Consider the following 12,411-nt stretch of genomic DNA (forward strand, 5'->3'; position numbering starts at 1 on the left):
AGGAATGCACGGAGCTCCCCAGACCTCCCTCCCTGCAGCCGCACGCCCTCCCAGCTGCTGAGCTAAAGCTTAAAAAATTCAAGTGGCTATACTTGGAGAAATGAGGTTTAAACATAGCAAAGCCCAGCATGGCCTTTAGTGAAAGGGCTCGGGAACAGCTCCTTCAAACCCTTCCTGCAGCCGACCTCCCTGTGAGGTACAAGTTAGCTGCTCTCCAGACCCCAAAAATCAATGAGTCAGGGACCCAGTGCTGGGTTTGGGCTTTTAGCAATCCCTGTAGTGTCGGCTGTTGATTGTTGGCCACCATCTGCAGCCATTTAGCATTGCTTTTCTGTTTGGCACTTTGGGCCCTGGGTACTGGCTGTCCTTCTGTGGTAGCTCTGATGGCGGGGCTTCATCTGGCCTGGTTTGGTTGATATGAGGGGTTGGTTTATAGGCAATGGCTGAGCACAGCCGTTGGGCTGTCCTCACCTCATCTGGGCGCAGGGTACACACAGCTGTGGCAGCACTGGCCTTCCCCAGGTATTTTTCTCTGTTTAACCAGGTCTGCAGTGCCTGGTGACACCTGTGCCATCCTGGGCATGGGTCATATGTGGTGGGGAGTGGCAATGTTGGAGGTAGTGGCAGGGTGGGGGTGTTGCCCTTCGCACTATGGAAAAGCCCCTCCTCACTCTCTAAATCCAGGCCAAAACGTTTCTGTCTCCCCGTGTCTCCTGGCTGAAGCTGATGGGGATAACAAGAGCCTTGTGCGCCTGCCACCATCGCTTCCTGCTCACCCAGGGACCAGACAAGCCCTTAAAGCCAGATCCACAACCACTGCTCGGCAACATGTCACACAACCAGTTCCCAGAGATGCTTTCCCTCTCCCTCAGCACCCGTCCCAGCTCTCCCTGCCACCTCCAGCACACCCCTCATCATCTCAGCAACACGCCACAAATCGCCAGGCATTTCTTAGAAACATCATCATTTATTGACTTGAACAACTGCCACTACAGCAGCAGTGTTTCCTGCTCAGATGTATTGGTGTGGTTTTTCTTTTTTTTTTTATTTTCTCCTAAGGTACTTTAAAATGGAAAAAAAAAAAAGATTAAATGAGTTTATGGTACTGAAACAACAGTCGAATTCGTTACAAGAGGGCCCTCGTAATCCCTTCACAGCGAACGGCACAGGCTGGCGTAAGGGAGGCTGCACCCATGACCTAGAGGAAAACCGCAGGGCACTGCTGCCCAGCTGCACACTGGCCCCACGCCTTCCCCGGGCTGGCTTTTCAGGCACAAGGACTGCCCATCCCCGCAGGGCACCTTCGGCCACCTCCGGTCCCCACATGGCAGCCCGCAACCATCACCCTCCTTGGCTGGGGACGCAGCTTTGCCCACCACAACTTGCTCTGCACCAGGCCAAAGACAAGGGCAGCTGCCAGCCTGGCTCCCACCGCAGGGCTGGCCCTGTGGCAAGTACTGTTTAGGGCAGATAAACGTGGCCCGCAGCATGCTGGAGTAACAGGCCCTTTCATTCCAGATGGTGGCTGGGTTTGTCTTTGGGATGCATCACTTTCTTAAAGCTGAGCGAACAGAAAGGTCAGTAATAGGCAGCAGGAAAACAAATCGACTAATGTAATGCTAAAGCAGTAGCTTCAAGCTCCTGGGTTAATATTTACTGCTGAAACTACAGGAGTGGAGAACACAGTGTGCGGCTCAGCTGTTTGAGAAACGCGTTGGAAATCATGCGTCACATGCCGATGATGAAAGGGAGCTTGGAAACACTGGGAGAGGATAACAAGCGTCTACAAGCTGAAACGTGTACGGCTGCAGATATGCAAGAGCTGGAATCCCACTGCCATCTGTGATGGCTGGAGGAACTGAACCACTTACATAGAGAAACTCACGCCAAGCAGAGGGTAAACTGAGTGCTGGAAGCCACAGCAACACCCTGGCTAACATGGGGAGGGGGAATTTTGTAGCTCGGAAGCAGAGGGTTAAGGGCAGCAAACCAATGGGCAGGAGGATTTGGATGATTTTGTCTCCTGCAGGGCCCAGCACACCCCTTCCTTCTACACAACGAATGTAACAACAAATGTTACAACGAATGTAACAACTGGCAAAAACCGTTCACAGGACACCATTCAAATGAAAATCAAATGAAACACATCACCGGAAAGGGAGAAACATGCAGCACCCCTAAATGTAATGGGAGCAGCATGACAGCACAGGCGGGCAGTCCAACCTGAATGTACCACCCAGGCAGAATCCATCAGCTTTTTGAACCGTCTGCAAAACTGAAAACAAGGGTCTCCTCCTAATTAGTGTTAATTTGTTACAAGTTTCTGAACACTTTCAAAATGTGCCTTTGCAAGAATCAACACCCCCCAACCCATCACCCCAAGGGCCCCAACAAAGGAATTCGCTCCTGATCACTGCTAGAGTCACGGCTTGTCTTCAGAGATGCTTTGCTCTTTCCTTCTTATTCCTCTTCCTCTTCCTCCTCTTCTTCCTCCTCTTCCTCTTCCTCATCATCATCTTCATCGTGGCAATGTGTGATTTCCTGAGGTGCCTGGGGGAAGAGGTTGGGCGGTTTGATCTCACTGATGGAGCGGGTCAGTTGATGCCGCTTGTAGTCGGAATCTTTAAAATCCACTGAGGAGCGATTGCGTGTGGCCATCGGCGACTCCTTCTCATTGATGTCGACGTGCGTGTGCTCTACCGTGGACTCATGTGGCATCTACACATGGAAGAGAGAGAGGAGATGGCAAGGGGTGTCCCAGTCCCCGAGATGGAGAGCAAACCCCAGAACGTGACCCTTTGGCCCACGGTGCATCAAATGCCACCCAACCCTCCAAAGTGCCATTCCTGGTGTTTGTGGTTATAGAAGTGTTAACAAACACAAGCGCAGGCACTTTTGGGACCTCTGCCCACCTCCCTGGGGTCTGCAACTCACCAGGACATGGGCGGCTCTGAAGAGGTAGCTGAAGGGGTAGTAGAGGAGGTTGATGAAGGAGGCTGCATAGAGATCAGCGTAGCGCATCACCTGGCTGGCAAACAGGGTCTGCCGAGAGCCGCTGCGGAAGAGGCTCCCCATCATCCCGTAGCACATGTCCATGTCATGGGTCACTTTCTACAAGCAAAGGGCAGGTTAGATCCTGGGCCGGGCAGACAGCAGCACGGAGCCACGACAACACTGAAGTGGAGCGCACTGAGGGCTGGGGGCTACATGAGGTCTGCAAGGATCTCTGGCAAGGCTTCCTGTGCCCGTATCCCACGGCATCAGAGCACAGCCGAGTCCCAGCTAACAGAGGGGAAGGCAGCAGCGGGTTCAGGGCCAGCACCTGCCCCAGGCTGGCACCCCAGGGCTGGCTGAACCAGAGGCTACAGCCCCTCCGAGCTTGTGCGTGCCAGCGCCTCGCTCTGCAGCAGTGAGCACCGTCAGTCAGTGCTGCTGTGTGCATGAGGAAGGAGACCCTATTCCAGACCAGGCTGCCTTTTAGGAATGCCAGTGACACCAGTGAGCTGAGAAGCTCCTCCGTTTGCATCCACAAAGACAGAACAGCTTTGCCAAGCCTGCCGTGCCCACCCAAAGGCAGAGCAAACCATTTCGGGGCTGAGCAGTGGGGTTGGGTTGTCAAGCCCTTTGGGATCCAAAAGGATGAAAAGGGATTTTTATGATTGGTACCTTAATGCGTCTCTGGATGGAGCTGATGTCAGGGCGTTCATTGCTGCTACTGTCCAGATGCCTAGTTACAGGCGAGAAGGTAAATACATGGTGTGAAAAGCCTTTCAGAATCAGATGCTGTGGAATGGGGGCTCGGGGGAGGGAGGCTGGTCTGGAGGGGAAGGTTGGTCTCATAGACAGAGCCCAGGCCTGAGTCAAAGCTCCGGCAGCAGTGCCGCTAACCCAACCCCAAGGTTTCATCAGAGCTGCTCGTTAGCTGTCGCTAGGCTGGGAGAGGCAGCAATAAAGTTGTCACTGTTTGAACACTCACTTGTACAGCTCGGCCAAGAAAATGTCCAGACTCTGCAGCTCTTCAAAAAGGGCTGGAAAATCCAGAAAAGAAAGGGGGAAAAGGTAAGTTAATAAAACTCTTGAAATGAAAAGCGCTGAAAGCAAACCCACCATCCTGCCCGTTCCCCTTGCAAGGTGGTGGAGGGGCACTGCATCAAGAAGCGTGGCATCTCACCATCACTGTGCAGGGAGAGGGTTCAGTCGTGCTCTGTGCCATTGGCAGAGCTTTGGGCTTAGCTTCTCGTTGCCTCATTTGTTTTTGAGGCTGAACCTTCGCAGCCCTGACCAAAACCTTCCAAACAGCCATGGGGCAACTTGCATAACGCCCAGACCTATTTACACACCAAAGGGCAAACCTGGGAGAAAAGCATTAGCACTGGAGGATGGGAAACACACAGCTCTTTGGCAGCAGCACAGCAGAGGGAGCAGGAGGAAGGAGAAGGAAGCAGCTGGTGAGCAGGGACTCCCTGCAGATGGGAGAGCAGCTCTGGCATTACAGGGAGAATAACCCAGGTGTCTTGTCAGATACTTTTTACCAGAGAAGCCACGGCTTCACAGGGCAGAAGGAGAGCAGTTTTTGGGGCAGGGTTATGGATGAGGAACAACTCAACCCCACCCAGCTGCAGCTTCTTCCCCGGCCAAGTCGGCACTTAGCTGATCACACACAAGCAGCCTGGGAAAGAGCACAGGAAAGGACTGGGACCCTGGAGAGCTGCCCCAGCTCCTGCCACCAACACCCAGACCCAGGGAAAAAGGGCGAAAAGGAAAAGGGGCAAGCCAGGGTGATCTCTCCCCTGCATGCCTACTCAGAGGTGCAGCACCAGGAAAGCAAGAGCAAAGTCTGGCCTGGGGTTTGCCCAGCTGCTGACCGCTTTTGTCTGTCCAGACATGCAGCTCCTGCGCCAGCTCGGGGATCACCAGGAACGTCCTCCAGCCCTGGCGCTTCTTGGATTTGAGGATGTCTCCAAAGATATGGTCTCCAATGTACAAGATATCCTTCCCTTTGGCCCCCAGCAGGTCACAGACTGTGTCCGAAGAGCCTGAGAGAAGAATGGCATGGCTTAGAACGGGGAGCCAAAAGGAACCGTGGCTCAATTCAGGACAGGGTTAGGGACAGACCAGGTGCATTTTCCTCCCAGAAACCTCCACTGCTAAATGTAGCAGCCCTACTTGGCCATGGCAGCAAGGGGCACTGCCACCCACCTGGGAGTTCACCCAGGGGCAGCTTTGCCCACGCACACCCCCACATGAATGGCAGCAGCAGAGGGGCCATGCTGCCTCGCACCCCTTGTGAGAGTAATGGAGCCCTGGGCATCACAGACAGCCCTGTGCATCCACCCACTGCCCTTCCCTGGCTCAGAGGACCCTCCAAGTGTGGCCACACTGGTGGCAGCACTGTTAAGGACAGTGGAGAACATTGCATTGGGCCAGCTGCAGCTCCCCCTCCACCAGAAGCCCTGCAGTGGCACTTCCCAGAGCCTCCCTGGCAAGGAAGAAAAGGGTGTTTGAGGAGGAACGGGTGCATTCCTTCACTGCATTGGGAAGCAATGATGATGGAGAGCTTCTGCTGCAGTGTGCAGAGGGTACAGTACAATGCGCTTTGGGAAACAACCTTGCCTAGCGCCCAGCACAAGTCCTGTCACAGCTGGAGTGGTTGGAGGACATGTCAGAGCTGCTCCACAGGACAAGAAGGGTTCTTGCCTCACCTCCTGAGTATACGATGCCGTGTTGCAATGGGCCAGTGTAGGTACCAATCTTCAGCTTTCCGGTCACCTAAGAAAGAAGACATTGCTGATGGTCTGGATCTTTTCTGTCCTAATGATACTCCCTACTCGTTGTCTCCCTCTCACTCCCAGGCAGCCTAGAGGTGGCTTTTCACGTTCTTTTCTATTGCCACCTATGGTGTGTTAGGGAAGCCAGCAAAGCCTCAAGTTCTTCTGTGCCCCAGGTGATGGAGTTGCTCAGGAATCACTAAGAGGCCAGACCACCATCTCTAGGGCAGGTCCTGTCTAAACACTGTGTTGCCCATTGCCACTAAGAGTCGCCACACAGGAGGTGCATAAGTCCTTCCAGCTGTACAGGTACTCTCCATGTACCACTCACCGTGTCCACCTGCCGCAACACAGTGCCTTCCCCAAAGAAAAGGGGTTTTCGTGCATCCACCAAGATCAGGTCGAAGTAGGACTGCCACGGCCGATGTGCACTCCCAGGCTGCAAAGGCAAGAAACAAACCCCAGAATCAGGAACAGCACAACCAATCACAGGGAGTTTAACCAGAGTGTCATTGTCCATAGCCATAACCTGGTCCATCAAAATCCCCCAGCTCTTGCTTCTTGTGGTATGATGCTGGGTTGCTAGTGCCATCTCCTAAAGCACTCCCCTTTTGCGGCAAGCCCATCCCAGCCTAGCATTGACGACTGAGAATGTGGTTTGAGATAGGAGTACTGCGCTGAACATCCATGTCACACCATATCTGTCGTGTAAAGAGATGCTGTAAATGACACCACTGTCACTGTTTCTGAAGGTGACATCCTGCGTAGGTCCAGACACATGCGACTTCACGGTTTCAGCCTTACAAGGCCACGCTGGTAGATTTGCCAAGAGTGGGAAAATGCCTGGACTCTATTGCACAGAGCACAGCTTTGAATTACAGCCCTGCCCAAAGGACACTGGGCATTCATGAGCCCTTTCTGCTCCATGCTTCCACTCTTTCTAAGACCAAGACCACAGCAAGGAGTTTTTTGAGCTATCACAGTGTGAAAACACATCTTTTGAGTGTGAGAGAGCCTCCCACTGGGAGACTGAGAAAGCAGTAAAAATTCAGCTCATAAGCCTCTCTCCAAGTTGCAGGGCTGAATTTGGACCGCAGAAAACCAGAAAGAGCGTGACTAAAACCTTTGGAGTTACCGTAGTCAAGGCACAGTCAGTCAGAAATGTTTCTGCTGTTTTACAAAACTCTTTCCTTTCCATCAAGGTTACTTTAACAACATCTAAAACATTGTGCAAGATTTCTAAGAAATGTGGCTGCAAAATGCCACAGTTAAAATGTGTTATCACTAAAATAATGTTATCATTAACACAGATTATTGTTTGAGACCAGATGATGCCTCTTTTCTTTTTGTTATATTGCATTTGCTTTGATCCCATTCAGATAGGACACAAAACAGCAAGTGCATTTTAACCAGATTAAAGCAACTAATCCCATGCAGCCGATGAAGCAGGATTAAAATGCTTTCCAGCTACACAGATAATTAGGCACATCAGTTTCTATTGGAACTGCAGTCTAGAAATCACATACCTTTGGTCCATGTGGAAAGTCAAACAAGTAAGTCATAATTTTCTGAAAAACAGAAAAAAAGTGTTCAAAGATGGAGTTTTAAACATACATTTGTGTAATTCATAAAAGCATACTTTTCTGCTTTCATCATTTCAGGTTACAGAACTTTATTTTCAGGATTTACACAAAAGTCAGCATAAGATTTGGAGATAAAACAAATGGATGGAATTTCAAGTGACAGGAATTAAATCATTAATTTTTATAATCAAAGAGGACATTTGCCTCAGAAATCTGCACACTGCTTCAGGTATATTTTGCAATGCTTTACAATGGCATACAAATCTTAGGATTAGCAGTGTTGCAACATCCTGACATTTACCTGGAGTTGAAGTAACCACAGCAGACAGTCCTTTCTGGCTTTTAGACCTCTTCAGGACCATGGCTTTGGTGACCTGCCTGTACACAAGACTATCTCCCTTGAAAGTGAAGTTCTACATTTTAAATGATGCTGAAATCTAAACTGAGTATTGCTTTCTCTTTCAGCCTTTTAATTGCTGAGGAACTGAGTGAGGCACAGAGGGACTTAAAGCAGGCCCATACTAGGTCAGCAACAGAACCAGGGCTCCAAAAGATGACTTGAGACCTAATCTGCTTTCACTAAACCATCCTACACCTAGCTTAGAAAACACCCAATTCTCCACCAGAAGATAGCATACCAAAACCCATATAAATGAATAGCTGGCTTTTGCTTATTCTATTATACACCAACACAACAATTCAAGCAGCACTTACATCTGTGTATTTATAGTCGCTGTTTGTGACAAGAAACACCTTCCCAACTTCATTCATGCGGCTGAGCAGCAACGGCAGCTTCCCCTGAAAGCCAAGGGACATACAAGTCACACACAAAAGTTACAGAGTTTCATCATGGGCAAAACACTCTCAACTATCATCCCACCAGACAAAACAAAGCAATTAAAACCATCAAGCAAGCAAACTCATGTGTTTTGCACTGGCCAGAGCCAGGAAAGCTGCTGATCCATCCATGTTAACACCCCTCCAGAGCAGAGCCCAGGGGAGGAAGGCAAGGGGGAAGGGCTCAGCTGGACTGCGGTGCCTTTACCAATGACAGTGCGAGGCACCCTGTGCTGCTCCCACCGATCTGCTCCATGCCAGGCATGCTGGAGCAGCTCCTCCAGCTCCAAGTCCATTCCCAAAATGGGCCCAGAGGCAGGTGAAATCTGAGCTCACGCAAGCCACAAGTTGGAGCGCATTATAATTCCAACCTCAAATTAGGGAGAATTTATTCCTAGGGCTATTTTTATTGAATCGTAAATCTCAGTCCATTGCCAGAGTAGCTGATTACCTCACAGAACGGTTTCCTAAGAATTTTGCAGGCGTGTAACTAGAAACAAGGTTAACTGCTTTAAAGTGATACTCTACTACAGAGCTCATCTAAACTAAAGAATAATTATACTGTAAGTGGTCCAGAGGGGCCTTGTATGCTCCAGAAAGGGCAAAAGTAAGGGAACCACTGGAGCTTGCTCAATTAGATGTGCTGAACACACATTTTGGGGCTATCAAGAGACTGGATGCTGGCCAGTCTTTCAGGGTCTTTCCCTCAGTCCCTCATGGTTAAACACAGGTAACATTTTTGTTGGATGGCTAAGGAATACTTCTGTCTAGAAAGATGCTCACCTGTAGCTTTTTAAAAAGAGATATTTCTCTTGGAGAGAAAACATGGGCAGGGAATAACAGTTGCTTTCATCACCAAAAGAAACAACACGAGGCTTGCCAGTGTATTCACCTGTGTCCCGTGACAACATTTCCTGTGGCTTTTATATTTTACGTAAAAAACGTGCACGTGAATACGAAATCATGTGGATCACTGGCTCAGAATAAAGGCTGCATCCGAACTTTCCACTTTGTCTTTGGTTATTACAATAGAAATCACAGCGTTATCTGTTTTGTGATTTAGTAAAGCAAATCAGCATGTTTATTTCTTGCCTGCTTACTCAGTACAGAATGTCACGTAGCACAAGTAAAGTAACTTCACACTTACATCTTTCACCACATACTTTTCCAGATTCTCAAGGGTCTTTTCCTTGAGCGATCCCTGAAATAGAAACAACAGAACCCAGTGAGGTAATGGAAACTTATGATGTAAGAGACATCAAAGTAATGCCAACTTTCACACTTTAAAATGCTGTGAAAGTACAAACCAGGGCGAATCTGAACCAGTGACTCTAGAGATGAGAGGCTTTGAGTAGCAGGGACCATCACAAACTCTGTGATCCATCGATTCCCTCACCATGGTAAATAATCCACTTCAACAGCATTTTAACCCTTTCAGAAGGGAATACAATAGAAACAAACAAAAAATAGATTTGCCATACCAAACAAGACAGTCAACGACCTGTCTCCAACAATGACCATAATGCTTTACTCAAAGGCCAACTTCAACATGTATCACACAACACTGAGTCCTGACTTCTGCATGGCTAAAAGGACCACCACAAGTACAACTGTGAGCAGAGTTCTCCTGTGATGGTCCTCCACCCCACCCCAACAGACCTCTTGAATCAGGAAGAACAAGAAAATCGGGTCTTTAACCAGATGTTAATGCCCACAAAATTATATTCTAAATTTGTGCACAACTGTATGAAAAAGATGAACTGCCTCTCCTCTCTTAAAAGAGAAGAGATGATGTGTTTTTCTGCTTAATGCAGTTACTTTTCAGACAACATAAGATAGTACCAATGTACTCCTTTTACAGTAAAATGCTGTTTTAATAATTAGGACAATGCGCAAGTTGTGGACTGTAAGTGCAAATACCCTCATGGCATCACATTCTAAACCCCATGAATTACAGTACAGAAACAGAATCTGGGCACAATAAAAAGGAAGAGGAAGCCAAGACAGATATGCTCCGCTACCAGGAGGGCAGTCAAAATCTTGATTTACTCACATACAACTGTAATTTATTATTTGCTCACTAGGCGGCAAAGCGGGGCTCTTGCCCAAAAGTGAAATAACACATCTTAACTCAAGAGTTACAAACCAGTCTCTCTAACTCAGTTACAACTACAGACGTCCCAAGGAGTTTTTGCAATCACCTTGTAATGAACCCAGTCAACAGCATCTCTGACATCCTGGAACATACTCCTGAAGGACATGAAGAGGTCTCCATCTTTAAACCCCGTTTCACAGCTGTGAGGAGAAAGAGGAGAGATCGTAGTGGCCAATCACAGCAGGTAAGAAGCATGTCAAGGAGAGAAACGTTTGTTTAAAATTTTAGGATGTGAGTTCCTAACTATGGGCCTCTGCCTCCATAGCAGTACTACAGCTTTCTGTGACTGCAACTCTTATTTCTCCCCCACAGTATTACAAGAAGGAAAAAAGACTGGGACTGTGCAGTTTACAGTATTTTACAATAGATGAATGGCACTGATAATGTAAGCACAATGCTGCTCTTTCTCCCTCTTTCCAACACTAAAGAAGGGGCTGCCATGGAAATCAACTAAATGTAACACTCGCTGCTGAGAGGAGGAACTGCTTCTGTGTTGAACATTTAAGTTAACATGAGAAATTTCCCCAACAAAGATACTCTGGAGGTATCTTTGAGACACCCATGAGAGTTTGCATTAAAGAAATCAAAGAGGATTAAACAGAGTGGTATTTATTATGACAGCTATCATCACACCTGTCCTGAGAAAGGATACTTCACCTGATGGACTGTCCGCACAACAGTTCCTCTGCTCTCAGGTAAAATCCCATTAAACCTTTGCCTTCCACTCAAATAATACCCAAAGATGACCCATGACATGAGTCAGCAGCACAGCAGCATTTGCATTTGCCGGTTCAACCCGCAGCTTGTTTTTATGTTGCTACCTATTTGAAAGCTAGGTAAATACTCATGCTGCACAAACAGCCTTTTACACCATACTGTGCCTGAGCACTTCACCTTTGAGTGACCAAAGTCCTCAATTATGACGTGAGGGACTTGTGGTAACTGGCTGAGGAAATTTAGCCTTTCAGTTACCAGTTCAAACGTGGCTCCAATAGAGACGGGTTCAAAATGAGCTGTCTGGTGCCTGTAATCACCCTGTAATAAGTGTGTGGTCTTAGAAGCTGGCCCAAACACCAGTGCCAGTCAGTATGGTGATACTAATACACCCTGCGAAGGAGACCTCCATAACCAGTCTCTGCTCTACATATAGATCATCCCGTCACCACTAAATTCTGTTAATGTCAAAAGAATAAGAAGCCTGAACTTTTCTCCACCAAAACCACTTGAGGGGCCTCCACTGATATTAAGAACAACTCCATCTGTGCTATATTGCTTTTTGTAATAACAATCTTACTGTACCATCAGCACCTTGAACCAGAGGGAATACGCACCTAGTGTACCGGTCACAGTTAGTAAAGAAATCCACTAGGCAAGCTAATAGGTAGGTCTCTGCAAAGAAACAAAGCAACATTTTAAAACAAGGATAACATCATATGGCCAGCTAAATTTGGTTCCTGTGCCCAAAAGAATAAATTTAATGCAAAAAAAAAAGGAACAGGTAAGTAGAGTAAGACATTAGCAAAGCTTTACTGGCTTCAAAGGCATTGCATCAGGCCTGTGTTCACTCATATTACACTCACCTGGTAGATTGAATAACGTGTTCAGAATGTAAAATCTATCTGTGTCATCCCTCTGGATAAATTTATTTGGATATTGATCCCGTGTTTCAGGCCTGAGAACAGATAAGGTGGAGAAGAGTGAAACCACAAAAAACGAGGATAAAATGTGCTGACCTGCAAAATATAGTTGTAGCTGGGTCCATTAACTAGAGTCTGTTGTGCTTTAATCAACATCCAGCTTTCCCACGTGCATTAGCAGTGCAAGAGCAAACTGCATCCACCAGCGTTCCCATCACCGCGCTGGCTCCGGCAGAGCCAGGCACAAAGCCCTCATCGCTGAGTCAGCAAACTGAGCAGAGCCCACACAGGGAAACAGAGTGGTCGAGAGTCCACAACTTGACCTTAAGCCCCATACTGCTAACTATGAGGATGCCTTAAATCATCTGCACTTTCATTGTTTGCTTATCTTAAACTTTCCCCCACTTTCCATGTGTTGCTTTTCACTCCCC

General features: G+C 48.1%; 1 protein-coding gene across 1 annotated transcript in view; it reads right to left on the bottom strand.

Annotated features, from left to right (window-relative positions):
- Nucleotides 1–2,093: 2,093 nt before the first annotated feature.
- Nucleotides 2,094–12,411, bottom strand: part of NT5C2 (5'-nucleotidase, cytosolic II) — a 40,753-nt gene continuing 30,435 nt past the window's right edge. The window contains exons 5-17 of the mRNA XM_009881534.1: nucleotides 11,924–12,015; nucleotides 11,675–11,732; nucleotides 10,390–10,483; nucleotides 9,336–9,389; nucleotides 8,066–8,149; nucleotides 7,295–7,336; nucleotides 6,100–6,207; nucleotides 5,703–5,769; nucleotides 4,866–5,036; nucleotides 3,977–4,028; nucleotides 3,667–3,727; nucleotides 2,935–3,111; nucleotides 2,094–2,718 (exon numbers count right to left, since the gene is read on the bottom strand). Of these exons, the coding sequence (XP_009879836.1) occupies nucleotides 2,461–2,718; nucleotides 2,935–3,111; nucleotides 3,667–3,727; nucleotides 3,977–4,028; nucleotides 4,866–5,036; nucleotides 5,703–5,769; nucleotides 6,100–6,207; nucleotides 7,295–7,336; nucleotides 8,066–8,149; nucleotides 9,336–9,389; nucleotides 10,390–10,483; nucleotides 11,675–11,732; nucleotides 11,924–12,015 (1,318 nt within the window). The 3' untranslated portion in view covers nucleotides 2,094–2,460. The remainder of the gene's footprint in view (nucleotides 2,719–2,934; nucleotides 3,112–3,666; nucleotides 3,728–3,976; nucleotides 4,029–4,865; nucleotides 5,037–5,702; nucleotides 5,770–6,099; nucleotides 6,208–7,294; nucleotides 7,337–8,065; nucleotides 8,150–9,335; nucleotides 9,390–10,389; nucleotides 10,484–11,674; nucleotides 11,733–11,923; nucleotides 12,016–12,411) is intronic.

Source organism: Charadrius vociferus, unplaced genomic scaffold (assembly GCF_000708025.1).
Source record: "Charadrius vociferus isolate BGI_N301 unplaced genomic scaffold, ASM70802v2 scaffold282, whole genome shotgun sequence".
NCBI lineage: Eukaryota > Metazoa > Chordata > Aves > Charadriiformes > Charadriidae > Charadrius > Charadrius vociferus.